This window comes from Oryx dammah, unplaced genomic scaffold, assembly GCF_014754425.2.
Source record: "Oryx dammah isolate SB20612 unplaced genomic scaffold, SCBI_Odam_1.1 HiC_scaffold_17, whole genome shotgun sequence".
In the NCBI taxonomy this organism is placed as follows: Eukaryota; Metazoa; Chordata; class Mammalia; order Artiodactyla; family Bovidae; genus Oryx; species Oryx dammah.
In genome coordinates this window covers 59,030,099-59,057,990 of record NW_024070201.1, presented here as the reverse complement: position 1 = coordinate 59,057,990, position 27,892 = coordinate 59,030,099, and the positions used below count along the sequence as shown (strand labels likewise).

General features: G+C 41.9%; 1 protein-coding gene across 1 annotated transcript in view; it reads left to right on the top strand.

The window, feature by feature from the left end:
- The window catches only part of MPPED2 (metallophosphoesterase domain containing 2), a 209,459-nt gene that overhangs the window by 42,245 nt on the left and 139,322 nt on the right, over positions 1–27,892 (top strand). Inside the window, exon 3 of the mRNA XM_040258927.1 lies at positions 12,956–13,137. Coding sequence (XP_040114861.1) covers positions 12,956–13,137 — 182 coding nt within the window. The remainder of the gene's footprint in view (positions 1–12,955; positions 13,138–27,892) is intronic.

The window sequence follows — 27,892 nt, the reverse complement described above, 5'->3', positions numbered from 1 at the left end:
CTTTCTGTTTTTACTGGGTGTGGCTTTATCAAACATATGGCTAGATTTTTTTTGCAGGTAATTTTGAGTCAGCCTCCTTTTCTGTAGTACCCCCAGCACCATCCCATCCCTCACATCCTGCAGTGGCCACGTCAGTTTTCCTTAAAGCCAGCTTTCTTTGTGGCCCCTTGCACCTTTCAGTGAGTGTGGTGGAGGGGGCGGATTTCCACAGCCTCCGGGGCTGATTCAGGCCCTACAGTCTGGCTCTCCTTGCTTGGTGTGGTCCCTAGTCCCACCAGCCTTTCGAACCTTCTACTGCTCTCTGACACATTGACTCTGCTCTGGCATTGCCTCTTCACTCACAAGTCCCTAAATAAGTGATGTGCTTCCTTTCAGTGTCCACTGTTGCCTGGATAGCTCCTCGTTTCTGCTTGACTTTCCAAGTTCTGTGCTTGTTTAAATCCCAATTCAGATTCCAGCTCCAGGCCACTCTCATGCGTCTTCTTTCTGAGCCTGAGATCCTTCGTCCCCGGCATTTGAAATTGAATTGACACACCCCCTTGTGTCCTTTGTCCATTGTAATGCTCCCTGTCTGTCCTAACCCACAAGCAGTGCCAGGCATTTTCTCCTTTATCCCACAGTACCCCACACATCATTGATTATTTGTGACAACCACCACCATGCAGGTCCTTGATTCTAGCTGTTCATGAGCTGTTTCATAAATCACTTGTTTACACACCACAGAAACCTTCTGGGGCTTGGCTTTACCTGTCTCCCCAGCACCTAGTGCAATCTGGTCCATAGAAGGTGCTTAGTAAATGTCTGGGAAAGAGCTCAGTGACTGAACAGAAATCATACATTTGTTGAATGCAGACATACCTAGATTTATTGTGCTTTATTTTATTGTGCTTTACAGATGCTGCATTTTGTTTGTTTTTTACAAATGGATGGTTTGTGACAATCCCCCAGCAGCATTTGGTGACTTTGTGTCTCTGTGTCACATTTTGGTAATTCTTAAAATATTTCAACGTTTTTCATTATTATTATACTTACCATGGTGATTTGTGATCAGTGATCTTTGATGTAACTGTTGTAATTGTTATGGGGCGTTGGATGCCACAAACCATGCCTTGTATAAGACAATGAACTTAATAATTGTTTTGTGTATTTCTGACTGCTCCACTGACCAGCTGTTCCCTGCTCTCTCTCCTCGTCTTTCCTTTCCCTATTCCCTAAGACACACCAAAAATATTGAAATTAGGATAATTAATAAGCTTATAATAGCCTCTAAGTGTCCAAGGAAGAGTTGCACAACTCTCACTTGAAATCAAAGAAAAGTAGAAACGATTAAGCTTAGTGAGGAAAGCATGCCAAAAGCCAAGATAGACTGAAAGCTAGGTCTCTTGCACCAAATACTTAGCCAAGTTGCGAATGTAAAGGAAAAGTTCTTGAGGAAAATTGAAAGTGCTACTCCACTGACCGCATGAATGATAAGAAAGTGAGACAGCCTTATTGCTGATATGGAGAAAGTTTTGAATGGTCTGGAGAGAGGATCCAGCCAGTCACAACATTCCCCTAAGCCAGATCCTGATCTAGAACAAAAGCCTGCTGCTGCTGCTGCTAAGTTGCTTCAGTTGTGTCCGACTGTGCGATCCCAGAGACAGCAACCCACCAGGAGATGGAGATGCCCAGAATCCTCCTGGGATTCTCCAGGCAAGAACACTGGAGTGGGTTGCCATTTCCTTCTCCAACGCATGAAAGTGAAAAGTGAAAGTGAAGTCTCTCAGTCATGTCCAACTCCTAGCGACCCCATGGACTGCAGCCTACCAAGCTCCTCCATCCATGGGATTTGCCAGGCAAGATTACTGGAGTGGGGTGCCATTGCCTTCTCTGGAACAAAAGCATAACTCTCTTCAATTCTGTCAAGCCTGAGAGAGCTGAGAGCTGAGAAAGCTGCAGAAGAAATGTTTGACACTAACAGAGCTGGATCGTGAGGCTTAAGGAAAGAAGCTGTCTCCAACACATCAAAAATGCAAGGTGAAGCAGCAAGTGCTGATGTAGAAGCTGCTTTAAGTTGTCCAGAAGATCTAGCCAAGATAATTAATGAAGATGGCAACCCTAAACTACGGGTCCCCAGCTGCCAGGATCTAATACCTGATGATGTGAGGTGGAGTTGATATAATAATGATGGAAATAAAGTGCACAATAAATGTAATGCACTTGAATCACCCTGAAACCATCCCCCTACTGGTCCACGGAAAAATCATCTTCCAGGAAACTAGTCCCTGGGGTCAAAAAGGTCAAAAAGGGGACCACTGCATTAAAGAGCTGTTTTTCAATGCAGACGATAAGCCCTATGTTGGAAGAAGGTGCCATCTAGGACTTAATATAGCTAGAGAGGAGAAGTCAGTGCCTGGCTTCAAAGCTTCAAAGGACAGGCTGACTATCTTGTTACAGGCTAATCCAGTTGGTGGCTTTAAGTTGAAGCCCATGCTCCTTTAGCATTCCAAAAAGCCTAGGATTCCCAAAGTGAAAGTGAAGTCACTGAGTCATGTCCAACTCTTTGGGACCCCATGGGCTGTAGCCTACCAGGCTCCTCTGTCCATGGGATTTTCCAGGCAGTAGACCTGGAGTGGATCGCCATTTCCTTCTCCAGGGGATCTTCCCAACCCAGGGATCGAACCCGGGTCTCCCGCATTGTAGACAGATGCTTTACTGTCTGAGTCACCAGGGGCGTCAACAAGGATTCCCAAGGATTATACTTAATCAGCTCTGCCTGTGCTCTGTAAATGGCACAGTGATGCTGGGATGGCAGCAAATCTGTTTACACCATGGTTTACTGAATATTTCAAGCCAACTACTGAGACCTACTGTTCAGGAAAAAAAAAAGAAAAACATTCTTTTCAGGATATGACTGCTCACAGACAGTGTATGTAATCAGCCAAGGGCTCTGATGGAGATGCTCAACAAGGTGGTGTTGGGGGCTTCCCAGGTGGCTCAGTGGTAAAGAATCCACCTGCCAATGCAGGTTTGACCCCTGGATCGGGAAGATGCCCTGGAGAAGGGAATGGCAACCCACTCCAGTATTCTTGCCTGGAAAATCCCATGGACAGAGGAGCCTGGTGGACTACAGTCCATGGGGTCAAAGCACTGGACACGACTGAGCATGCCACACCAACACAACATCCATTCTGCAGTTGTTGGAACAAGGAGTCATTTTGACTTTCAGGTTTATAATTTAAGAAATATATTTCTTATGTCTGTAGTTGCTAGAGATAATGATTCTTCTCATGTGTCTGGGCAAAGTAAATTGAAAACCATCTGTTTTCAAACAGTGAAGGATTCACTGTTCTAGATGCCGTTAAGAACACTGGTGATTCGTGGGAAGATGTCAGAGTATCAGCAGGAACAAGAGTTTGGAAGTTGATTCCAGCCTTCCTGGATGACTTTGAGAGGAGTCAAAGACTGAAGTGGAGGAAACTGCAAATGAGGAAGTACCAAGAGAACTAGAATTAGAAGTGGTTCCTGAAGATGTGGCTGAATTGTAATCTCATGATAAAACTTTAACAGATGAAGAGTTGCTTCTTATGGATGAGCAAAAAAAGTGAGATGGAATCTACTCCTGGTAAAGATGCTGTGAAGACTGTTGAAATGATAGCAAAGGATTTAGAATATTAGGTAAACTTACCTGATTAAAGAAGAAGCAGGATTTGAGAGGACTGGTGCCAGTTTTGAATGAAGTTCTGTGAATGAAATGCTATCAAATGGCACTGCATACTGCAGAGAAATTATTTGTGAAAGGAAGCATTAGTTGATATGGCAGACTTTCTTGTTATCTTATTTTAAACAATTACCACAGCCGCCCCAACCTTCAGCAGCCACCACCCTGATCAGTCAGCCACCACCGACAGCAAGGCAAGACCCTCCACCAGCAAAAAGTTTGCAGCTTGCTGACTGCTCAGATGATAGTTATTTTTTAGCAGTAATTTTTTAAAGCATGCATCTTGTTTTTTTTTTTAAAGATACAATGCTATTGCACACTTAATAGACTATAGTATAGTGTAAATATGACTTGTATATGCACTGAGAAACCAAAAAATTCTTGCGTTGGTCACTTTATTGTGGCGGTCTGGAATTGAACCCACAATATCTCTGAGGTATGCCTGTAAGGAACTGACAGGTCAACTCCCGAATCCTTGTAGGCTGCTTCCTTGTCTTCCTAGAGCTTACCATGACTCCTGGCATGCAGGTGGGTGTTTAAGAAATCCTTGTTGACTGTGTGGAGTGACAGGCACTCAGTTCAGTGTCATATGCCTTCTTTTTTCAAAGGCAAGGCCAGTACCCAGAAGTGTAAGCTAACAAACCTGGTTGTTAAAAGAGCAGGAAACATTTAACCCTGGACAACACATCTCCAGTGGGATATTTATGACCCAACCGCTTGCCATTGGAGAGGCTGCAGTGGCTACCACAGTAGCTAGCCTGATGGGCACTGAAACACCCTAGTGGACCCAGCAGAAGGACTGGAAATTCCTATCACATGCAGTGCTTGAAGAATTAAATTATGACCACTTAGTATTCGTTGGATGTCAGCACTGTACTTCTGTAGTAGGAAAAAAATAGATGAAACACGAGACACACTCTGTGCAGTGGGCTTTTGTTAGCTATAATTAGTTGGTGGTAGAACAGTGTTGATACAGCAGTTCAGCAGTTAGAGGAAAGCAGTGCCCTTGGTACAAATGTGAGTATATTTAAACATTTGGCTGTGTTATGCTTCCTCACTATGTTTCAGCACCATTACTGTTCTGGGACACGAAGGCTAAACTGGGAGAGTTTCGTCAGCTCAGAGTTTTAGAAAATGGAGAACAGCCCATTTTTGAAGCAACTAGTTAAATCCCACATCGTTTAATTTTTGTTTAATTGTGGTAGCTGGGATTCTGGTTTCTTTGCTCTGTTTTACACTAGAAAGACCTGGGAGCTCCATCTATGGTCCTAAATTGCAATTTCACCTCTCTTTGTATGTGAAGTCTGGCTAATTCTGATTCTGTTTGGAAGGATCTGGACTGCATTTACTTTTGCATTGTCTGGAAAGCAGAAAATACAATTGCAAAGAGAAAGAGCATGTTTTACACTGCTTACGAGACTGACTTGTTTCTAAGGTCTTGCACAGATTTCTGGTGGTGGAGAAACCAGGCAGGTAATCATTTGAGAATTTGGTCCTGCCTCTCTTTTCACACTTGAAGAACAGAGGTTACAAGAAGGGCAGTGACTTGCCCAGGATCATGTAACTAACTAGTGACCAATGTAGTGGGGGTGCAGGAAGGCCCTGGACTCCACAGCCAGAGCTCTTTTTAATGAGGCTTGTCTGTCAGCTAAAGTGGCCCCTCTAATGCCACCTGTATTTGGAAGCATTTACAGTCAGTTTGCTCATGTGACTTGATGTCTCCGAGAATGAGAAGCACTCTTCATTTTTTGTTGGTGTTCAGTCACGCAGTCGTGTCCAACTCTTTGCAACCCCATGGACTGCAGCACGTCAGGCCTCTCTCCATCACCATGTCCTGAAGGTTATCCCAGTTCATGTCCATTGCGTTGGTGATGCCATCCGGCCATCACATGCTCTGATGCCCTCTTCTTCTTCTGCCCTCAGTCTTTTCCAGCATCAGGGACTTTATCTTAACTAGTACTCAAAAAATTAAATTCTATATTGCTTATTTTCCTAATGAACTCTAATGTGCATTTTCTTGAGGTTTGAAGAGACTCCATTCAGTTGGATAGCAGTCATAAAAATAGAGGCATCAGTGCACTAAGACTTGGGTATTTTTGACAGTGAACTCCAATAATTTTGAGCAGTCTCTAGATATTAATGATTACAAGATTTTAGGTGGTTTGCTTTGATGTCATTTTATTATTTTTAACATCTTTTATTCTCCAAGTCCAAGCATATTTTTAGCTTCCAAAGTTAGGTAAAAAGAGAAGTGAATCAGAAGTTAGAAAACTTGAGTTCTAGTTCTTTAGACTGGACAAATCTTAAAAATTGTTATACCTATGTATTTTTTTCAATGCTAGTTGAGAAGTACAATCACCATATCCACTTCATGCCTACATAGATGAAACTGTTTAGGGCAAAACTAAACAAAATTGTGTAAAAAATGTAAGATGCTTAACAAAAATTAAGTAATAGCATACAAAAAAGGCAAAACCATGAAGCCTGTCTTGAGAGAAGCGAAACACAGGATTAGATCATCTCTGAAGCCCTTCCAGTTGAAAAATTCTGTTACTGTACTAACTTAAGCCTGGTATTTATTTATTCATTGTTTTGCTAGAGGGTTTTGCATATCTTTATCAAACAGTCAATTGGAAAGGGGACTGAATTCTTATGTCTAGGGTGGATGGTGTAACATCGCAAACCTAACTTTAACTCTCACATCAGCTGAATTTTCAGGGTAAAAATGAAAGCTTTACTATCACATTTGAAAACTTGTTAAAGTCACTGGGGTGCATAAGTACAGCATCATGGTTTTCAAGTGGAATGGGAGATGATAAATACATTGGAATCCTGTTAAAATGCTTTGTAAGAGTTTTAGTCTTGTTTGACAGTGAATTATAATCTAAATGTGTACATAAGGCTTTTACTTCTCATTTGGCCTAAAGAAGAAATTCCTGTCATAACAAACCACATATTTACAGCTCTTCTGAAGACCTGTCAATAGGGCTTGCAACAGTGTATACATTTGCTATTGAAAAAATAACAGATATGACCAATAGAGCTTTCCAGAGTGGAAGCAATAATATTATCATATTAGTGTTTTATGGTAAAAAAAAAAAATCAAAAAAACTAATGGGTCAGAAAGGAGTGAATGAGAATGGTTTATTTGTTTGAGTAGGCAATGGGATATATAAACATTTGACAGTCAAGCTTCAAGAACAAGATTTGAGGCTTGGCACAAAACCTGGAGACTTAATTGGAAAGCTCAAGATGATAGCTCAGGCTTCCCCTAGGAAAATCCTCCAGGGTGTCCAGCTTTGGTGGTTCTCCAGCGCCTGTACTAGCGTTTATGTCTTGGATAAACAGCTCATGGGCCCATGAATCCATATGTGCTTGTGTTAGTTGCTCAGTTGTGTCCAACTTTTTGTGAGGCCATGGACTGTAGCCCGCCAGGCTCCTCTGTCCATGGGATTCTCCAAGCAAGAATACTGGGGTGGATAGCCATTCCCTTCTCCTGGGGATCTTTCCGACCCAGGGATTGAACCTGGGTCTCTTGCATTGAAGGTGGTGTCTGAGCCATCAAGTAACCCCCCTGTGAATCCATATGGCCCATGAGTTCTGACATTATGGATAGATGCTTTCTATTCAATTGGATTGTATCCAGGAGATCATCAGGATGCCGAGGGCACTGGACATCCTATCCCAAAAGAAAAAGTTGTGGACAGCGTGGCCAGTCAAGTAGGTTAGAGATGATTTTAGGGGATTATAATGCATGTCCTCAGATATTTGAAGAACTTTCCAATGGAAAAGGGACTGAATTCTTCTTCTCTGCTGTTTGCAGAACTAGGATTAAGAAAGAAGTGACAGGAAGGAAATGCATGGTTTTAATTTTAAAAAAGTATTTTTATTTTCATCTGCATCGGATCTTAGTTACAGCATGCAGGATCTTTGTTGAGGCATGTGGACTCACGGGCTTCTCTCTAGTTGCAGCACGAGAGAGTAGGCTCAGTGATTCTGGCATGTGGGTTTAGTAGTTGTGTGGCGTGTGGGACCTTAGCTGACCTGACCAGGGATGGAACCCTGGTGTGTCCCTTGCCTTGGAAGATGGAATCTTAACCACTGGATCACCAGGGAAGTCCTAAGAAACGAATGCTTTTATTGACTGTGGATTATGTACCAGTGCTGTGCTGGCCGTTGTGTGTGTGATCAGCTTTCATTGAATAAAGCTGTGTGCTAGCTGTTATTATCTCCTTGTAATGGAAGGAGACATGGAGGTCAGAAACACTTAACTACTGCTACTACTAGTAGTAAAAATATTACTACTGAGTTAAAACAAAACCTAACATTGATAGTCTGCTGTGTGTCAGGCACTGTTCTAAGTGCTTTGAGTACATTATTCTTTGTCATCCTCATGGCAATCTTATGAGTTAGGAACTATTTTTATATTCATTTTATTGGTAAGGAAACCAAGACACAGGAATCAAGCACGTTGCTTGGTGTCACACTGTTAATAAAAGTGAAGTGAGATTCATAGCCAGATAGTCTGGCTTTATAGCCAAACATGACGCTCCTCCCACCGCACCTTACATCATTCAGTATCTTCAATTTCAGAGCATGTGCTGCATGTCAGATCCAGTACTTGACAGTTTATTTCCTTATAGTGATAGAGTAGATTAGGCAGTGAAAAAGCTGGCGTAAAACTTAACATTCAAAAAACAAGATCATGGCATCTGATCCCATCACTTCAAGGCAAATAGATGGAGACACAGTGGAAACAGTGACAGACTTTATTTTCTTGGGCTCCAAAATCACTGCATATGGTGACTACAGCCATGAAATTAAAAGACGCTTGCTCCTTGGAAGAAAAGCTATGACAAACCTAGACAGTGTATTAAAAAGCAGAGATATTACTTTGCCAGCAAAGGTCCATATAGTCAAAGCCATGGTTTTTGCAGTAGTCATGTATGGATGTGAGAACTGGATCATAAAGAAGGCTGAGTGCTGAAGAATGGATGCCTTGGAACTATTGGTGTTGGGAAAGACTTGAGAGTCCGTTGGACAGCAAGGAGATCAAACTAGTCAATCCTAAAGGAAGTCAACCCTGAATGTTCATTGGAAAGACTGATGCTGAAGCTGAAGTTCCAATCCTTTGGCCACCTGACGTGAAAAGCCAACTCACTGGAAAAGACCCTAATGCTGGGAAGGATAGAAGGCAAGAGGAGAAGGGGACGACAGAGGATGAGATGGTTGGATGGCATCACTGACTCAATGGACATGAGTTTGAGCAAACTCTGGGAGATGGTGATGGATAGGGAAGTCTGGTGTGATGCTGTCCACGGGGTTGCAAAGAGTCAGACGTGACTGAGTGACTAAACAAAAACAGCAGAGATTAGGCAGTGTTATTCCCATTTTATAGATGAGAAAATCGAGATGAAAAGAAAGGAATATCTTGCCCAAAATGAGTAACTCAGCCAAGCTGTTACTCAGTCTTCAGGCTCCTGGCCAAGTCACTTTGGACTATGCTCAGCTTTCTTAGAGTTTCTGGATCGGAAACTTTCTAGCAAGTAGAGCAAGTAACCAGAATTGTCTGGTGGAGAGAAGGGGGATGCAGGGGCAGGGCTTTCCTTCTCTGGAAAACTTGGAGAGAAAATTTATGTCAGCTAGCCAGGAAAGGGATAGAGGAGGTTCAAGCTTCATATAAAGCACTGAACCCAATGCCCCCTAAGGTTTTGTCCAGCTCTGGGATTTTATGATGCAGTGTTTTCTTCTCATCTTCCCATGTCATCTTATTTTCCCCTGGGTGTACTCAGATGTACGTGCAAATCTCACTCTGCTATTTGAATCTGGCTCTGGGGGGTTAGATTGCCTTGGTAAGAGACTCACTTGCTAGGATATTTGACATGATGCCTTAGGGGAAATGTTAGGTCATGTGAGAAGTCAGCAGCATAAACAGTAAGCAGTAAGGTTGTTAACTAAGGGGGAACGGGCAGCGGGAGGGTCTTCCCACAGTGTGAACAGGTAGATCTTCTGATAGCTGTCACGGTCTCCCTTAAACACGCTTCTACAGGAAAATGTTTGGCTGTCTTGCCTTTTCAAAGTGTTTACCACATGCTCAATTTGGAAATGGTCGTTTCCCTAGGGTTGTCTCAACTTTAATTATATCTGCTGCAACTTGCCTACTCTACTAGGCATCTTATTTTCAACTCTGAATGTCTTTGGGTGGAGATGCCTTCTTTCCTGTGACCCCTAGGTGATACTTGTCCTGTTATCCTGCAGTGTGGCTCTGACAGGCTATGCTGTCTTATTTCCTTGTCCTCTGATGGATAGCAAAGGACATCAGTGCCTCTGGGTCAGGGGATGTATGTAAATTATGTTTTTGCATGTTTATAACCCACCCCCACCCCTGGCTTTGGACTTCCACAGTCCTCTTCCTGGAATCAGTCCTCCATATCTTTTCCAGTGTCTGCTAATTGTTTTCCTTGGATGACATCAAGTTGGTGATGGTGATGGATACACCTTCTCAGTCGTCCTGTGTCCCTCTGATTCATCATTTTATTTCAGCTCAAAGCTGAGAGGACTCATTTTTCTCTCTTCTTCCTATCTCTTCTATTTTCTTTTATTTCTTGGCCTTTATTTCACCGTTAATTCTGTTGGACCTTTGAGTGTTTCTCTGGAGGAGGAGTGAGGGTGGGGAAGACTTGAAACTACTCAGAAATTGACTGGTGTTTTAATAGTCATAGACAATGATTTTCCAGCACAGAGCTAAGAAACACAACATGTACTGAGTGGTGATTCACTTCTCTAAACTGAGTAGGTTCATAGCACAGGGGACTGTTCACAGGGAAGGATTTATGTCTGTGCTCCTTTCTGTTTTATACATTGAAAATGATGACTCTGATGTCCCTCTGATAAATTTGTGTAGACTCTTAAAGCTGGGGTCTCCAGCCTCTGGAATCGAATGCCTGATGATCTGAGGTGGAGCTGCTGAAATAATAATAGAAATACAGTGGACACTAAATTAATGTGCTTGAATCATCCCCACACCATCCCTACTCCCCCTCTGCCAATCGATGGAAAAATTGTCTTCCACGCACCTTGTCCCTAGTGCCAAAGAGGTTGGGGACTGCCTTCTTAAAGGATTTTGATGCACTGGTTGTGCCCATAGCTTAACTGAGTTACAGAAAGGAAGCAATGGGGCTGTGTCTGTACTTGACCATTAGGATGAGAACAGAACTGGAAAATAAAGATATATAAATGATGAATTTATGTGTACATTTAAAGTCCAGTGGTTGATGAATTTCCTTTCAGACATTGGTGGTTTGAGCATAGATGTGCACAGCCCCTTTCAAGCAAGCATCTTAACTTTGGGTGTAGGAATAGAACATGAAGTGTCACTTCCCGAGGGTGACACAGTCTGCTATGGCAGGAAACAGTCCTTCATTGTCCGGGAAAACTACTTTTAGAAAACAGGCAATGTCAACTGATACAATTTAGAACCACTGAGACAGTAGAATAGAGTCTCAGTAAGGGAAAGAAAGACAAACATTTTAATATGTATTTAAAAAATCAACATTGGATACTATCAGAAGGGTTTCTAGGTTGCTCATGAGATCTCAGTGGATTAGTGAATTTTATTCATGATGACACCATTATTAATTTCTAACCTTTACAGGAAAAATCAGGTGTATGTGTGTATATATATATGTATATATATATATTTTGCAGAAGTTAAACTTTCTTTTTGGGTTTTCAGTGAGCCCCACTATATTTACCAGTTCACAGTCCCTGCATCCTTTTTGTCTTCTTCCAGTTCTCCTTTCTTCTTCCTTACTTCTTCTCTGACAAAGGTAAAATAAAATTAAAAGACTAACCATTAAGGAAATGTAGGACTCCGCAGGTTGTATACTGACTGCCTTTGTTTCCCTCACAAATATTGCCACTGTGAAAACAGATTGTTTCTTTTTACAAAAGTGGGGAAAAGAAAAAAAATTAAACAAAGCCTTGGAGGCAACTGGTACAGAGAATCTTGTGTTGAGCTTTCCCTGTGTTCTCTGCTGCATGTTAATAACCCAGGGTGGGGCGGTGATATGAAATATTGTTCCTTATTTAACATTTTACGCTCTCATCTCCACATTGCATATTTGCTTCTCTTGTGACCTTCTCTTTGCTTTGATAGCTGCTTCTTTTCACCCATAATCCAAAGTAAGTGTACATTCCTACAGAGAAATTACAGGAAGCTGTCAGTGTAGAGTTAATATAGTTAAAGCATCCTTAACTCTGCTATAAACCCTTTAAATAATTAAAACTGTATGCTTGAAGAGTCAGATTTGAATTGCTTTACCAAGTTTATTTAGCACACTTTGTTACACTCAATTAAATGAGAATGTTCTGTTTCATTTTCTTTGCTTCGGGTGCATCATTTTGCCTTTTGATTCTTATGCCCGAGTGTAATTTCACAGTGCTTAGGTCTCTAAAACTGTACATATATTAATGCATATGTAGATCTGTACACACCCATTAAAAGGCTTACTATATTTGTACTGAATAGACTCTTTGCCCAAGGCATGTGAGCATTCCAGGTAACCTAAGGTGTAACTGGGGCCTCAGGAGGTGGTAGAGAAGCAGCTGGACAAAGTTCTTGGAAAATCCAGTGTTTTATTTAAAAGTCCTTTTACTTTGGCATCACCTCCCCTCCCCACAATTTGATTTGTGAATCTCTGCTTGAAAACGTGATAGAGGTATTGAATGGTTCTAGAAAGGAAATTGCCTAGAAGCACTTACCATCTACTATGTCTCTTAACATTTTAGTTGGCAGAGCATGTGTAGAATGTTCTCCATAAATTAGTTCTTTGCTAAAGTTATGCATGTTTAAGGAGGAATAAATTAGTTATCCATTTCCTAATGAGTAGTGGGATCAATTGGAGCATGAAGAGAGAGAAAATAGTATCATTTTGCTTCCCCAGTTGGGGTTCAATATCCCTAAACTTCACCATTAATCACTCTCTCAGTTGCCTGGGTTACTTCTGACTCTACGTGTAAGATAGTCTGGCCTTTTAATTTTCCTACCAGGTAAGTAAGACTTTTTGAATTTGCCCAGTGGATATGCTGTCTCTTTTGCACCCCCAAAGGGTTCCTTGTTATAATGGGCCCTCCTGTCTTTTGCATCGGTTTGTCTGGGTGCGTTCACGGGTAACAGTCAATATGTATGTGCGATGACAATTACGAGGGTTCTAACATATTTAACTGTTATGGGATCTGTTATGTCTACTTCAGGGTCGACCCCATCCCATATGACACTCCAAAACCAGCGGGCCACACGCGGTTTGTCTGCATCTCAGACACACACTCCAGAACAGATGGTATCCAGATGCCTTATGGGGACATCCTTCTCCACACAGGCGATTTCACCGAGCTGGGACTGCCCTCAGAGGTTAAGAAGTTTAATGACTGGTTAGGTAAGGAATGATTGCGTTCCGGCGCCCCCAATTAACCTTTCCCGCCCGAGTGTCACTCACTGTGCCCTAATTGAATTAGAGCACTTGGAAGCCAGCTCAGCCATTCTCGTATGATATGCAGTGGTGTCTAGCTTTAATCCAGTTGTGTTAATTAAAGATGAATTTTTAGATATTTAATTTTACTGTGCATCCTTTCAGCGCCTGGCCTCGGCAGCTCTGGGGCAAAGGGATGTAAAGCTTTGAAACCGATCTCATCTCACTCATTCTGCTTTAACGAGGGCACTCGTTGGCACATGTGAGACCTAGAATCGTATTTTTAATTCATTGGCTCTGCAATCTTTGCCAGATAGTAAGAGAACATTTCTAAAGAATGAGGAGGGTGTCAGAGCCCTTATTTAAAGGGAAGGTCTTAGCACAGGAATGCTTGGGTGGCAGCTTTCCCAAGTGAACCAGAAGGGTGTCCTAAGACCCCTGAAAAAGGTAAGATATCCTACTGTAAAGCTCCAAAACTCTGGACTATGAAATCACCCTACACACTACTGTGAAAAAGGTAATGGCAACTTTGGTTACTGTAGGGGCACCCAACTGGTCGGGGTTACTGGAAAAATGCTGACTCCTGGGTTAGGCAGTTGCCAAATATTAGCATTACAAGGGAATCATGGGGTTATTCACAGCAAGATTAGATGACATATCTTTGTAAGAATCCTCTTAGGTGAGGGAAAGAAGTGCCAGGGTTCTGAGATTTTAGAATCTCTAAAGACACTAAGGAATTACAATGAGATTTTAGAATCTCTAAAGACACTGAAGAATTACAGAAAAGGCAGAAATCACTCCTCAAGAATAATGTCATGAATAATGTGTCAGCCAACCAAAATTACTTAGGAGATTTAGACAGAAACTTGAAAATTCATTTTCCATCGAACTGAAGCAGGGCTTGAGAAATTTTTAAGTAATTGATTAAATGATAAGGTGTATGTGTTGGTGGAAAACAGTATTCATTAAAAATGGTTAAAATATTTAGAAAATAAATAAACTAATAATAGCTATTTTGAGTTTTCTTGTGATTTGCACTTTATCCATCTTTTATAGAGTTGACATCAGAATACATATTTGCTCTTTTACTATTGTTTATTTTCATTTGATAGTATTGATATTACATGATTTTGCATAATTTTCATATTTATCCTTTTTGATAGCAATGTGACATTTGTATTGTTCTGTATTTTTATTTAATAGGACAGCCCTCTAAAAATGAACTTTCAAATTGATAACAGTTTTTCCTCTGAAGCTAGCACTGAAATGTGCATTTTAATTTGTATATGTCTTTTTGTTTCCATTGATTTATTTCTTAGGGCAAACTACAGTATGAGTGAAATTACTGAGTCAAAGGATATGGAATTATTTATGGTTCTTATTGTATATTGACATATTGCTTCCCAAGGGGATTGTAGCTGTGCCCTGAATACACCAATTTTACCACGATCTTGGATATTGGAGCTTTATATTTTGTACTGTTTCAGTAGGTACTCAGTCATCTCACTTAAAATAGCAAGATATCTTAAACATCATTCAGCATAATCCCATTTTTACAAGTGACTCTGATGCAGAGAAGTAAAGTGACTCGTGGCAGACTATCCTATGGTACAACTGGGCCTGTAATCCCATTCTTTTCACTCCGCTTTCGCATCTGTCCAGTTTGCTTTCGAGTACTATTACCTCTTTCTTTTAGCAACGTGTATTTACGAACTCTTCACAGACAGAATTATTTGGGGTTGAATTTGACAGTTTCAAGCTGTTCTGTGACAACTGAATCAACACAGAAGGGATCTTGCTGCATTGACAATGCTGATTTGTAAGGAAAGAGAAAGCCTGTGGGAAGAAATACAAGACAGGATGGATCCTGGTTATAATCTTGTTTAGCCACTGACCTTGGGCAACTGAGTTAACCTCGCTTTTCCCCTTGGTTTCCCTCTGCAGAACGAAGGATTAATACTACCTGTCTTTCTGGTTTGTTGTGCAGATTAATCAGTAAATGATTGCAGCTTGGAAGTTTTGTGGGCCATTAATAATTGAATGGGGAATGTGGTGAATGAACCATCAACAGATATTTAAAGGGTAAAAATGAGAAGAGGTCAGAGAAATTATTTAGTGGAATGGAAGTAAACACAGGGAGATTTTATAAAGGAATGTACTTCTTAGATGGAAAAGTGCCACAACCGAGGAAATAAAATAAGTAAAGAAATAAATGCTGAGGTCCAACTGCAAGATCAGTTCCTTCTCACCCATTTCCCTTCTGATGGCCTGACACAAGAGAAAGGGGTCTCAGAAGGGGATGCAGAATGTGAGGCTGAAGGAATACCCCCACTGAAGTATAAGGGAAGAGAAGTTGGGAATCCCATAGGGGCAGCCCAGAATAGTTCAGTTACCCTGGCAAACTCAGGGTGCTCCAAAGGTGAGAGTTAGTATATGATTACATGCTACCACTTGGCTCAGTTGGAAACCTCTTACCTGAAAAAAGTGTTTCCAGCAACAGCTGCCAGGTGGCCTAACAGAGTGGAGTCAGTGGTCAGATCAGTCTAGGGCCTTAGCTATAATAGGTCATCCAGCCCTCACTGGCAGGAGTCCATACAGACTTGGCTGGCACGTTGAGTCCAGGGAACCTCTCGCTGATTTCCATCTTTCTACTTGGGTCTAGACTACCTTGATTCTTGGCAGCAACTGACCATCCCCTAGGCTCCTTTAGTTTCCCAAAAGGCTATTTCTGCTTCAGACCAGGCACGCCTTCTATTTGTCCCAACCTTCGAAAGTTGCTAATGTTATCCCCATTTTACAGATGAAGAATCTGGAGTTCAGCTGGGCTAACTTGCCCAGGATCCTCTAGCAGAAAAGAAACTCAGAGAGTCTAAGACATGCACCCAAGTTCACCCAGTCAGTAAACCTGGTGTTGTCTGAGCCCTTTTCTTTCCGTCCTGTGATTTACCAGTGGGCTTATGGCACCTAGAAAGCTTGCAGACTTGAGCTTGAACTAAAATGTTCCAGCATCTTCATGGAGACTTGAGTTATGCTGTTACTTGAAAAATGTATTTAAGCTGTGCCTAGGCAATGGCACCCCACTCCGGTACTCTTGCCTGGAAAATCCCATGGACAGAGGAGCCTGGTAGGCTGCAGTCCATGGGGTCGCTAAGAGTCGGACACGACTGAGCAACTTCACTTTCACTTTTCACTTTCATGCATTGGAGAAGGAAATGGCAACCCACTCCAGTGTTCTTGCCTGGAGAATCCCAGGGATGGCGGAGCCTGGTGGGCTGCTGTCTATGGGGTCACACACAGAGTCAGACACGGCTGAAGCGACTTAGTAGCAGCAGCAGCAGCAGCATCTTGAATCTCACCCTGACCTAGCAGTTGCAGGGGCTGAGAATCCCATCACGAGTTCTCTGTTGGTTCAGAGATGATGGGTCCCTGGTTAATATGTATGTACGCCACCTGGCAGGAGGAATACACAAAGTTATTAATACAAAGTAATTTATGAGATAAGCAGGCACAGCACAGGGTCATAAGACGATAGGACCCAAACTAGGTACAGCCAAACGTTGGAAAGGTAGTATAGCCTGTAATGAGAAGAGCCTGTGTTGAATTCCCTGCCTTTGTTGCTTAAATTCCTGAACCTTGATTTTTTCATTTGTAAAATGGGTGTGATAACAATACACCCCGTGGTTGCTATGAGAATATATTCTGTGATAAAGCTTGTGCCATTCTTAACATGGCTTCTGTGATGGCTCAGCGGTAAAGAATCTGCCTGCAATGCAGGAGACAGTGTGTTTGATCTCGGTGTCGGGAAGATCCCCTGGAGAAGGAAATGGTAACCCACTTCAGTACTTTTGCCTGGAAAATCCCATGGACTGGAGAGCCTGGCAGGCTACAGTCCATGAGGTAGCAAAGAGTTGGACATGGCTTAGTGACTAAAACAACAAACAGCAACCTTCTTAACACAGCTCCTGGCCTATTAAACAGATAATGTAGAGGGAGACAGCAGAGCCAGAGGCATAGAATCCATTAGGCAGAAACTAGAAAGGACTGAATCCACCTGCCAGTTTAGGAGACACAGGTCACACGGGTTTGATCCCTGGGCTGGGAAGATCCGGAGGAGGAAATGGCAACCTGCTCCCATAGTCTTGCCTGGGAAATCCAGGACAGAAGAGCCTTGCAGGCTACAGTCCAAAGGGTTGCAAAGGGTCAGACACGAATGAGCAACTTAAGCATGCAGAAAGGACTGCACCTTACTTTTTTTAAAACTAGAAACTGAATTTATTAACTTGCATAATGTTCCATAGGTTTAAGAGGAATTTAGAGTGAAGAGGGAGCCTGAAGAAGCATAAGAATAAAGGCTGAGGACAGGCCCCCCTCTTAACAGTGACACTAGTGGGACGAAACGTTGAAACTTTAAGAGGACTTGGAGGTCCCGCCTCCTCATTTGATGGAAGGGGAAACTGAGGCCAGAGAGATTATATGAACTCAAGGTCACTCAGATAATTAATGGTCTCATTGAAACTGGGACTTGGACCGGGAGAGGGTTGAAGTAGTGATACATTGTTTGTGGGTGGCATGGGCTAGACACTGTACCTTTTTCCCCACCCCCCATTAACATGTATCATTTTATGCAGTCCTCAAAATAACTTGTGAGATAGCTTCTGTGACTTATGAGGAAGATATTATTAGCTAGTTTATTACCTGGGAGGATAACTGAGCCTTGGAGAAGTTAACTTACCTAAGATCACGCAACTAGGAGGTGACCTGAGAGTTTGATTTTTAGTCTCTCAGACTCCACTTGCCACCTGTGTTCTGTCTTTCTCTATTCCCAACCTTGGACTTGGGATCCCTGCTGGGAGGGACCATATTCTGGATAAAATTGTTTTTTTTAAAAAATTAACTACCTGTCTAAGCATAGGGCTTCCCAGGTGGCTCAGTGATAAAGAATCCACCTGCCAGAGCAGGAGCCACAGGAGACGCTGGTTCCCTCCCTGAGTTGGGAAGATCCCCTGAAGGAGGAAATAGCAACCCCCTCCAGTACTCTTGCCTGGGAAATCCCATGGATAGAGGAGCCTGGCAGGCTACAGTCCAGGGGGTCTCTAAACATACACGCTCACGCATATGTAGACTCAGACCCCAAGATGGCTCTCCGGCATTACTCATATGTCAGAGTTGTGGGGACAAGGTGCAGATAGGTACTTCCTAAAGAAAGAATTTTTATAGCCCCATTCATGTGATAGCTCAGATATGCTCCAGGGATGTTATGAATGAATAGGCATTGGTGTGCTGAACTGGGGTCCTAGCCACTCAACCATGATGGCATTTTCTTTTTTATCTTGGCAAAAATGCATCTCATTTACAGACAGGGTTTAAAAATAAACTTGCCAACTATAGATTAACTGCCAGTTAAAATGTTATTGTTTTTATTGCTAGTAAATTCTGAACCACTGAAATGCCTAAAGACACCTTTTGTGAGGCAGTGGGTTGTGTATGGTCTTCCTTCACTTTGCCCCTATGGTGTTCTGACCTGTGCCGCTTTGATGTTCTTTACAGATGGCTCAATTTCATTCCTTGTGTCCTCTCATCTTTGGAATATTTGTGACAGCCTTCTTCTTGAATATGCATCTTTGCCCTTGGGGGCTATACAAATGGAGATCTCATAATTTGGTTGCACACCCACCTTTGTATTTCCACCTTCCAGTTGCACCCACACTGACTTTCTTCCTATACCCCACATGTCCTTCCACATGGCTTTCCTGTTGCAAGCCCTGTTTCCGTTGCCTGGAATGACCAGGAGACCTCCTTCCTCCTTGACGAGGGGTTCTCTTTCCCTTAACACTAGGTCAGGCCTCTGTGCAGCCCTTCCCATGGCTGTTATGTCATTGTTTCCTTGCTTGTTCCCCAGCAAGACAACAGAGCAAGCCCAATGAGCGCTCCTTCTGCACCAGTTCTGAGTAGAGCCTGGAACAGTCAGTGCACACAGCCGATTCACACTGAGTGATTTTTGAATGAACGTAAAGGACAGGCTTTGTGTGTGTGTGTGTTTGCACTTTTGGCTGAGACTTTAAAATTACATTGTACTGCATGTAAAATGCCGTGGCCTTCCTTTTCCTTTTTGTCCTCAAGGTATGTGCCCAGTCGGCTGCTGTTAGTGATTCAACGAGACTTTGAGCAGAAATATTTGAAAGGGGTTTATGGTAGTTGTTCTGTTTCCTCAATTAAAATTAGAAAGACAGGGTTCTTGGGTGGTCTGTTCTTCTAGCTAAAAGTTTATATACAACAATCTGCTGCCGCTGTTGCTTCAGTCGTGTCCAACTCTGTGCGACCCCATAGACGGCAGCCCACCAGGCTCTGCCATCCCTGGGATTCTCCAGGCAAGAACACTGGAGTGGGTTGCCATTTCCTTCTCCAATGCATGAAAGTGAAAAGTGAAAGGGATGTCTCTCAGTCGTGTTGGACTCTTCGCGACCCCGTGGACCGCAGCCTTCCAGGCTCCTCCGTCCATGGGATTTTCCAGGCAAAAGTACTGGAGTGGGGTGCCATTGCCTTCTCCGATACAACAACCTAGTCACTCCGAATCCCTTTTAACACAGCATTAGTACCATGAACTTATAATTTTTAATTTTCTCCTGCCTCAGTTGTCGTTTAATAGTTCAGAGTTTCCATTTCTCCAGGCCTAAAAGAAAAAATGAAGAGGCTCCTAAGAAGACTCTCAAGAAGAAGGTTCTTCGTATTTGTAGGAGCACTGTATCAGGCACAATTATAACTGAGTGTGACTGTGGCAAACATCCCAGATCCTAGACACTAAAATTGATTTTGCCTCTTTCGGAATAGTTGTACTGAGAGACTGTGTCCCTCTTCCAGTGATCTTGCTATTGGCCCGAAGTTTTGGAGCTGGTCTTTGGGAAAAGCTTTCACAGTCTGGGCTATTTATTTTATTATTATAATACATGTAGTACATGTTCATTTCTGATAACTTAGAAAATAGAGATAGTGAAACAAGATAAAAAAATTACCCGTAGCCAGAGATAACCACTGTTAACATTTTTATAGAATGGTCTCTATTGAATAGAATAGGGTAATTCTATTTAGAACGTTTTCTATTGATAGATATGAGCACATACACATGTGAGCACTTTTTACCAAATTAGAGATCTTAGAGTAAGACTGTTGTAAGCTGGTTTTCATCTTAACAATGTTTCATGAACGACTTTCCACATCAATAAATACGGCTAAAATACTTTTTCCCAAAAAAGAATACTTTCAGTATAAGTAAGATACACATACATTACAGAAATGAAAGGTTTTGACATGTGCGAAATAGAAAATACACATTTCTCCATGTAATCCTGTCTCTGGAGTAATTACTGTTTGATGTGTAGCATTTGAGATTTTTTTTTTTTTCTATTTTGAATGTCCTCAATAGCAGCAAGTCTTTACTCTTTAAGGGTTTTTATTTAAGAAATATTTTGGTTCTTTTTCCTTTTTGCACTTTGTTGATTTTATTTTAACCATTCTCATCCATATGCTCTGCTGCTATAACAGTCAGTCTGTACACACCCAGTAACCATCTCTCAGCAGCCCATTTCTGAAGGTACGCAGCTCATGGTGCTGAGATACCTGCCCCTTGCTCTGTAGTTAGTGGCTACACCACTGATTTCCTAAAGTGGGTTTCTAGGGTTCTGGGTCCTGCTAGAACTATTTTCATTTAGTTTCTTATTCGTCCTGTGATACTGGCTGAAAACTGTTCTTCTTGTCCCTTTAAACTTTCATGAAAGGATGATGGTTATTGGAGGGTTCCCCCCCCACAGCAAACTCCCTCTAGGGCCCCTGTTTAATTTCATGTTGTCTTAACCAAGAAGGGCAACAGAGTAAATCCAGAAGGACATGGGCTTAGGGGAAGAGGTTAGGGACAGGATGGAAAGCCAGGCTTCATAAGAAGGAGTACCAGGTGAGAATGGTGTTGGTATCACCACAGACGAGCAGGAACCTTGGAGGGAAGAGAGTCAATGGGAAAGAAGAAGAGGAGCACGGCAGGGTCATTCGACCTTGCCACCATCTCTGTTTAAGGAATATTTTGAAAAGTTAATAAAGCGATGTATATTGTCCTGTAACTTAAAAAAAAATTACAGCACAGTATTTATAGCTGTATGGGTACTGTTACTAGTGTTAGTCGCTGAGTTTGACTCTTTTGTGACCCTGTGCACAGTAGCCCACTAGGCTCCTCTGTTCATGGGATTCTTCAGGCAAGAATACTGGAGTAAGTTGCTGTTTCCTCTTCCAGGGGATCTTCCCAACCCAGAGATTGAATTCGAGTCTTCTGCATTCCGGGCTGATTCTTTACTGCTGAGCCACCCGGGAAGCTCAAGTGTATGGGTGCACTCTGGCTCATTTATCCAGATCTTTACTGCTGGACTTTTGAGCAAACTCCGAGACATAGTGAAGGACAGAGTGCGACAGTCCCTGAGGTCGCAAACAGTCGAACAGGACCTAGCAACTGAAGGACAACAAGAATTAGTACTGGCCACCTACAGTGTTTTCATTTTTTATTATCACCTGCACTGGTGTGATAGACATCTTTCCTGCTCTCTCTTTGCAAACATCCTTAATTTAGAAGCTAGCTTCCTATAAGTAGAATTGTTGTTTCAAATGATGTGTTTTTTAAAAGGGTTTAGTACATATTGTCAAATTTCCCTCTGTAAAGATTGTAATTTCTTTCTAATGCTTTCAGTAGTATTGAAGAGTTTGTGTCACGTATTTTTGAATATCCTCAGTGGGAGAAAATTCTAACCCTTTATGGGCTTTTTAAAAACGACTATCAACTCTTTTTTTAATTGGGAAAGCTTACATATTCATTGTGAGAAGATACAAATAATTGTACAGAAAAAAAATCAAGATAACTACTATTAACAGCTGGTGTGCATCCTGTCGTGTGGTGTGTAAATGCACATGTGTGTACTGATGTGTGAAAAGATAGTATGCTGTCAGGCTAAGAGCATGAGTGCCAGATCTAGTCTGCCTGTGTTTAAATCTGCCTGGTTTTAATATTGTTAATTTTGTGATCTTCAGTTTATTCATCTGTAAAAGGAGATTTATGAATGCTTAGTGTATCTTACTTAAAAGGGCTGCAGAGAGTTTAAATAGGGTACCTGATAACAGGTGCCCAATGTGTACAGGTGGTGAATGGTCAGTAAATATTACCTACTACCCAAGCTGCCATGACTCCACCTTTCTGTCCTGTTGGTGAATTTCTTTTGTTCCTCAGGATGCCAAAACTTCAAGGAGAGTAGCCTTACATTCTCTTGTGCCACGGGGACCTCTGGCAGGTGGCCCATTCTGCTGGTGGAGTATAGAGAAGGAAGAGCAGCATGGCCTGTCTGGACCCCAGGAACCTGGCCCTCTCTCCTTTCCAAGCACACATAGATATCTCCCTGGACTCTGATTAGCCTTTGAACCACTCCCTGGGGGGGCCAGGCCTCCCCGTCCCCTGTCCCGCTCTCCAGTCTCCCGTCATCTCCCCCTCGTCTGCCTCCTGGAATCTGATCCACTGGCCCCCCACCCCCACCCCCCGGTGTCACCATCTCTTTTTCTGAAAGTCATTTCTGCCCACTAGCTCTTGTCTTAGGAATTCCAGCACACTAAGCTTTAACCAGGTTATTGATGGCAGGTTTTAATTTATTTTTTAAACTCTAACACATAATGCTTTCCAGGCATGGTTTGCACACTTTAAGGCTTCTGTTTTTTTTTTTTTTCAACAGTACAAAATTATTAGGAACTTGAGTTTGTGAAGTGGGCAAGTTGAAATGTGCCCTTTTGAATAAAAAGCAATGATATGACATAATGGCAACGAAATAAAAAAGTTGTGGGTTTGTAACGAACAGCATGGTGACTATAGTTAATGAAAAATATGCTATTAGTATAAGTGTAGTAGTATATATTATAGTCATATCCTACTATAGTATTACATATTTGAAAGTTGCTATAAGAGTAGTTCTTAAAAATTCTCATCACATGGAAAAAATGTGTAATTATGTATAGTTAAGATATTAACTCCAATACTTTGGCCACCTCATGTGAAGAGTTGACTCATTGGAAAAGACCCTGATGCTGGGAGGGATTGGGGGCAGGAGGAGAAGGGGACGACAGAGAAGGAGATGGCTGGATTGCATCACCGACTCGATGCACATGAGTTTGAGTGAACTCCGGGAGTTGGTGATGGACAGGGAGGCCTGGCGTGCTGCGATTCATGGGGTTGCAAAGAGTCAGACGCGACTGAGTGACTGAACTGAACTGAACTGACTGAAGATATTAACTAGACTTACTGAGGTGATCGTTTTGCAATGTATACAAATATTGAATATATTATGTTGTACAGCGGAAACTGATATATATCAATTACACTTTATAAAAAGTAAGAACAAAACAATGGTGTGACATAATGGCGATTGCTTTCTAGTAAAGTACCTAGGAGTTCCCAGAAGAAAATTTCAGGAATACCTTGAGCAGGGGAGCCTCACTGAAATGTTTATAGTGATACAACTTTATGACCACTTAATAGTCATTTCTAATAATGAGGTCAAGGTAAGAGGCTTTAAGAGAGGGCAAACAAGATGACTTTTCCCATGATTTATAGAAGAGAGTGTGTGAGAGAGTTCCTTAGAGCCTAGAATCCATGATTCTTACTGTTTAGAGTTAACATCAAAGAAGGTTCTTAATCTTTAGTTTGTTCACAAAAACAGTATCTCACATGGTGATACTCTTCAACTTTCGAGTCATAGTTTGGTTTTCCCACTTATCATGTTCGAGTCATAGTGTATTTGATAGTTTCTCTTTCTATTTAAATTTATTCATAGCTTTTCTTTCTAAGTAATTTATCTAAGGTTTTTCCCTTAGTATGAGATTCTAGAATAAAAGTGTCTGCACGTTATCTATATATTTTATCAGGTGGGTATAGACATCCTGTTTTCCTGTCTGTCATAGCATAGAATGAGTATCTACTTAATCCAAATAACAGTTGATTCATGCTTACTATTTACTTCTCCTGCTTTCTATTGAAGAATCTTTTATCCTAAAGTTAATTACTTCATGATTTAACTCATATGTAAATATGTAAATACATTTTCCCAATAAAGACAAAATTAACATTCAAGTATAGTTCAGTTTGATATAGAATTAAATAAAGTACTTTAAAAAGAAACACCAAACAGTTGCAAAGACTGGGTCGTTTGTGATCCGTGTGAACCTAATCCTCTCTGTTATGGCCAGCTATTTTCTTAAATTATATTAATTATACTGTCTCTAATTTATATGACACCTTTCCTCCAGAGGACTCAAAGTACCTTTGAGTATATTAGATCATTAATTCTTAGAATGGTTCAGGGAAGTTGGTATGGGCAGACAGTATTTTCCCTGTCTTGCTGATGGATGGATGGAGATCAAGAAAGTAGAAGGACAGATTGGGGTCATACCGTGAGCCAATCCAGGAGCTGAGACAAGAACTAAAGTCCCTGGACGTTGTCCCCACTCTTTCAACCTTCAATTCTAAAGCTTTTGCTTCCTCCTTTGCTGAAATGTCCCCATCACCTCAAGAGAAATATACATGGCCAAGACGTATATAATCATTACTTTAACAGCCAGGTAGACACTTTACTGAAAAGGGGGAATCTTTTCACATTTTTCTGTCTGAAAATTGTACCACTATTAAAAATAAATGAATTAAAAATGAGCTCTTTGGAAGTAAAAATGTCCTCCACTTTTCCAAACCATCTGGCCCAAGAGGGAAGATTGGAGTCCCTAAATGTTACAGTGCTAAATCCTGGAGCCAGGATCCTTATATCCCAGAGTGTGATGGGATTTCCTCCTCAAAAGATTATTTACCTGTGAGCTAAGCATTACTCTGGACTAGGTCCTGCTTTGCGAAAGACACCGAGAATGCAAAAGGGAACGAGAGCAATGTTGCTGCATTCAGCATCCAGCCTTTGAGCGTCAGTATTATTTCCCTGATTTTATAAATTAGGCAGCTAGAACTCAGGGAGTTTAAACATCTTACCTGATTTTTCACAGGACTAGGGGCTTTGTCTTCTGCCTGCATAGGATGCCATTTCTCATAGCACACTATTTCTACATATCAGAACCTGGGGGATTATTCTTATTCTTTGAGGTTTTATTTGTGGATTGGAGTCATGATTCTCTCTTAATGTCTCTCCCGATACTTGCATCTAACTGGAGACTAGGCACTTTGCCACAGAAGGTAAAAAGTACATAAGATTCCTCAAAACCAGTACATCTCAAACTGAATTTCTGTCTTCTCCAAATACTGCTCATTCTCCTGAATTCTCCTTCTGATTCTCATGACCATTTATCCAGGTACCTAAACCCCCTCTATCTAAATATGACTATGTTTTGTCAGTTTACTTTATTGAGTATCTATTGTATCTAAAGAAACTGCCTAGGCTCAGCCTACCATTCGTTTTCCTGGAATAGTTTAATAACACTTTCTGAGTACTCATATTTGCTTGGCCCTCTATAAAAATTAACCCATTTAATCCTCACAACATCCTGGTGGGTCCATGCTGTTATCACCATTTTTATAGATACAGTGGAGGCACAGGACCCTTTTCCCATGAATTATCCCATCAGACTAATATTTTCTGGAATGCATTTTAGGAACCATTAACTGATGGAATAAAGTTTGTCATGACATTCAAGACTCTTCGTGAGCTGGTCCAGTCTATCTGCCCAGCTTCCCTCTCCAACGTATGTCTCTCCACTCTCTCTTTAGCCCTTTGGGCATACGTCATATCTTTTCTCCTTTGCTTGTCCTCCAGCCACAGCAAACATTCTGGTCCTTAGGCGTTCCCGCCTTATCCATTTCCTGGATCTGTCAGTCTCTGTTCAAATGCCACCTCCTTGGTGAGATCTTATTTTTTCTTATTCTGTGTCTTCTTGTTTATCATCAGTCTTCCTCCACTGAATGAGAGCTCCGTGAGCGTATGGGCTTGTCCCATTTACCACTATTGTATCTTCTATATGCATAAGAGTGCCTAACACACAGGAGCTGCTGAGCACAGGTGCGCTTCGTGGGTGGGTGGTGGAAGGAGAGCAGGCGCCGTGAGAGCAAGAGTGTGCCTGTCTGCTCCTCGCCAGTGATGAGGACGCAAGCCCGGGGCCGTGTGCATAGTAAGCATTCAGCACAGTTTTGCTAAATAACTCAATATTTGCTCCTGTGGGTCCCGCTGCCTGCCTGCCAATCTTGTGGCCTTTCTTCTGTGAATTCTTTATTCATTCTTTAAGGCCCAATTCAAAGGTTACCTCTGTTATGAAATTGGCCCTACCTTTCCAATTTGTTGTCACCCTTGCCTTGGCTCTGTATGGTGTTCATTCTGTTAGCACACTTTACTCTAGGGCAGCTGCTTTCCTCTTTAAAATATATGTGTGTATATATATATATAATTTCTTTATTTATTTGACTGTGTTGTGTCTTAGTTGAGGCATGCAGGATCTTTTGTTGCAGTGCACACTCTCTGGTTGTGGCGTGCAGGCTCAGTAGTTGCAGCAGGTGGGCTCTCTAGCTATGGTGGATGCTTAATTGCTCCAGGGCATGTGGGATCTCAGTCCCCCTGACCAGGGATCGAACCTGAATCACAAGGTGGATTGTTAACCGCTGGACCACCAGGGAAATCCCTTATCTCCTCTTTTGATTGTGAATCTCCTAAGAGCATATTTCCAGAGGCGTCTTCAGTAAAAGGTTTGGTTTCTTCACTTCCTGGTTGGACTTCCATGGACAAAATGCTTTGCTTCCCTGGTGTCCAGCCACCACTTTTCTCCAACAAGAAGAAATTGAGATGTGAGGGTGATGTTTGAGGAACATCCTCAGAAGATGTCAAGTGCCCTGTAAATGTTAGAGATGATCATTTTATTTTTAACATCACATATATCACATTCTTACATCGGAAAGCTCCGGATGCCTCATTTTTAGACCCCACCACAGGTCTCTGGGTGAAGATAATCACCGTTGTCCCAGAGTAACCCTGGGTTTGAACTTACTGAGACTGCATGGATCATTTCCATTTCAGCTCTCTCTCCTCCTCCCAGCCCGTCTGCATATTGTTCCCTGGAATCTTTTCTCCAGTTGTCCCCTGGGTTTTTGACTGTCATTTTCGTGGCCCTAAAGCTGCAGGGAGAGTCAGTTCTGCTTTTAGTCTATGACTCGACTCACTAATTCCTGACATCCTCCGTCTCCCCCTTTGACTGATAAATTTTCATTATTGGTTTTGTGTGAGAGTCTTCAGGGTTTCACTCGGCCTGACCCCTGTGGTCACTTAGTGATTACATGTGCCAGCTGAGGTAATTTATTCACTTTGTTTTGGTGTGAACATGTCCCATGGGTCTTGTAACTGCTGTAATCACTTGACCCTAGTGACTGTTAAATGCTTTAAACACAGTTATTTTAAATTTATAATTGTTTTCATTAAAAATCCCTTATAGTAACTTAGCTGACCTTGCTGTCAGTGTGGCATTCTGTGCAGGAGGAAGAAATGAAAATATTATGATGCAAATAATATAGTACTCATCAGAGATAACACAGCAAATCATTAGCTCACCCTACACATGCTCACTTTGAGTCGTGCAAGAGAGATGAGAAGAGGACATAATTATAGCATTGTCCACATAACTCAGTTAAGTTACTGCTTCACATGGGGCAGGCCGATAGCCTAGGGAGTGGAAG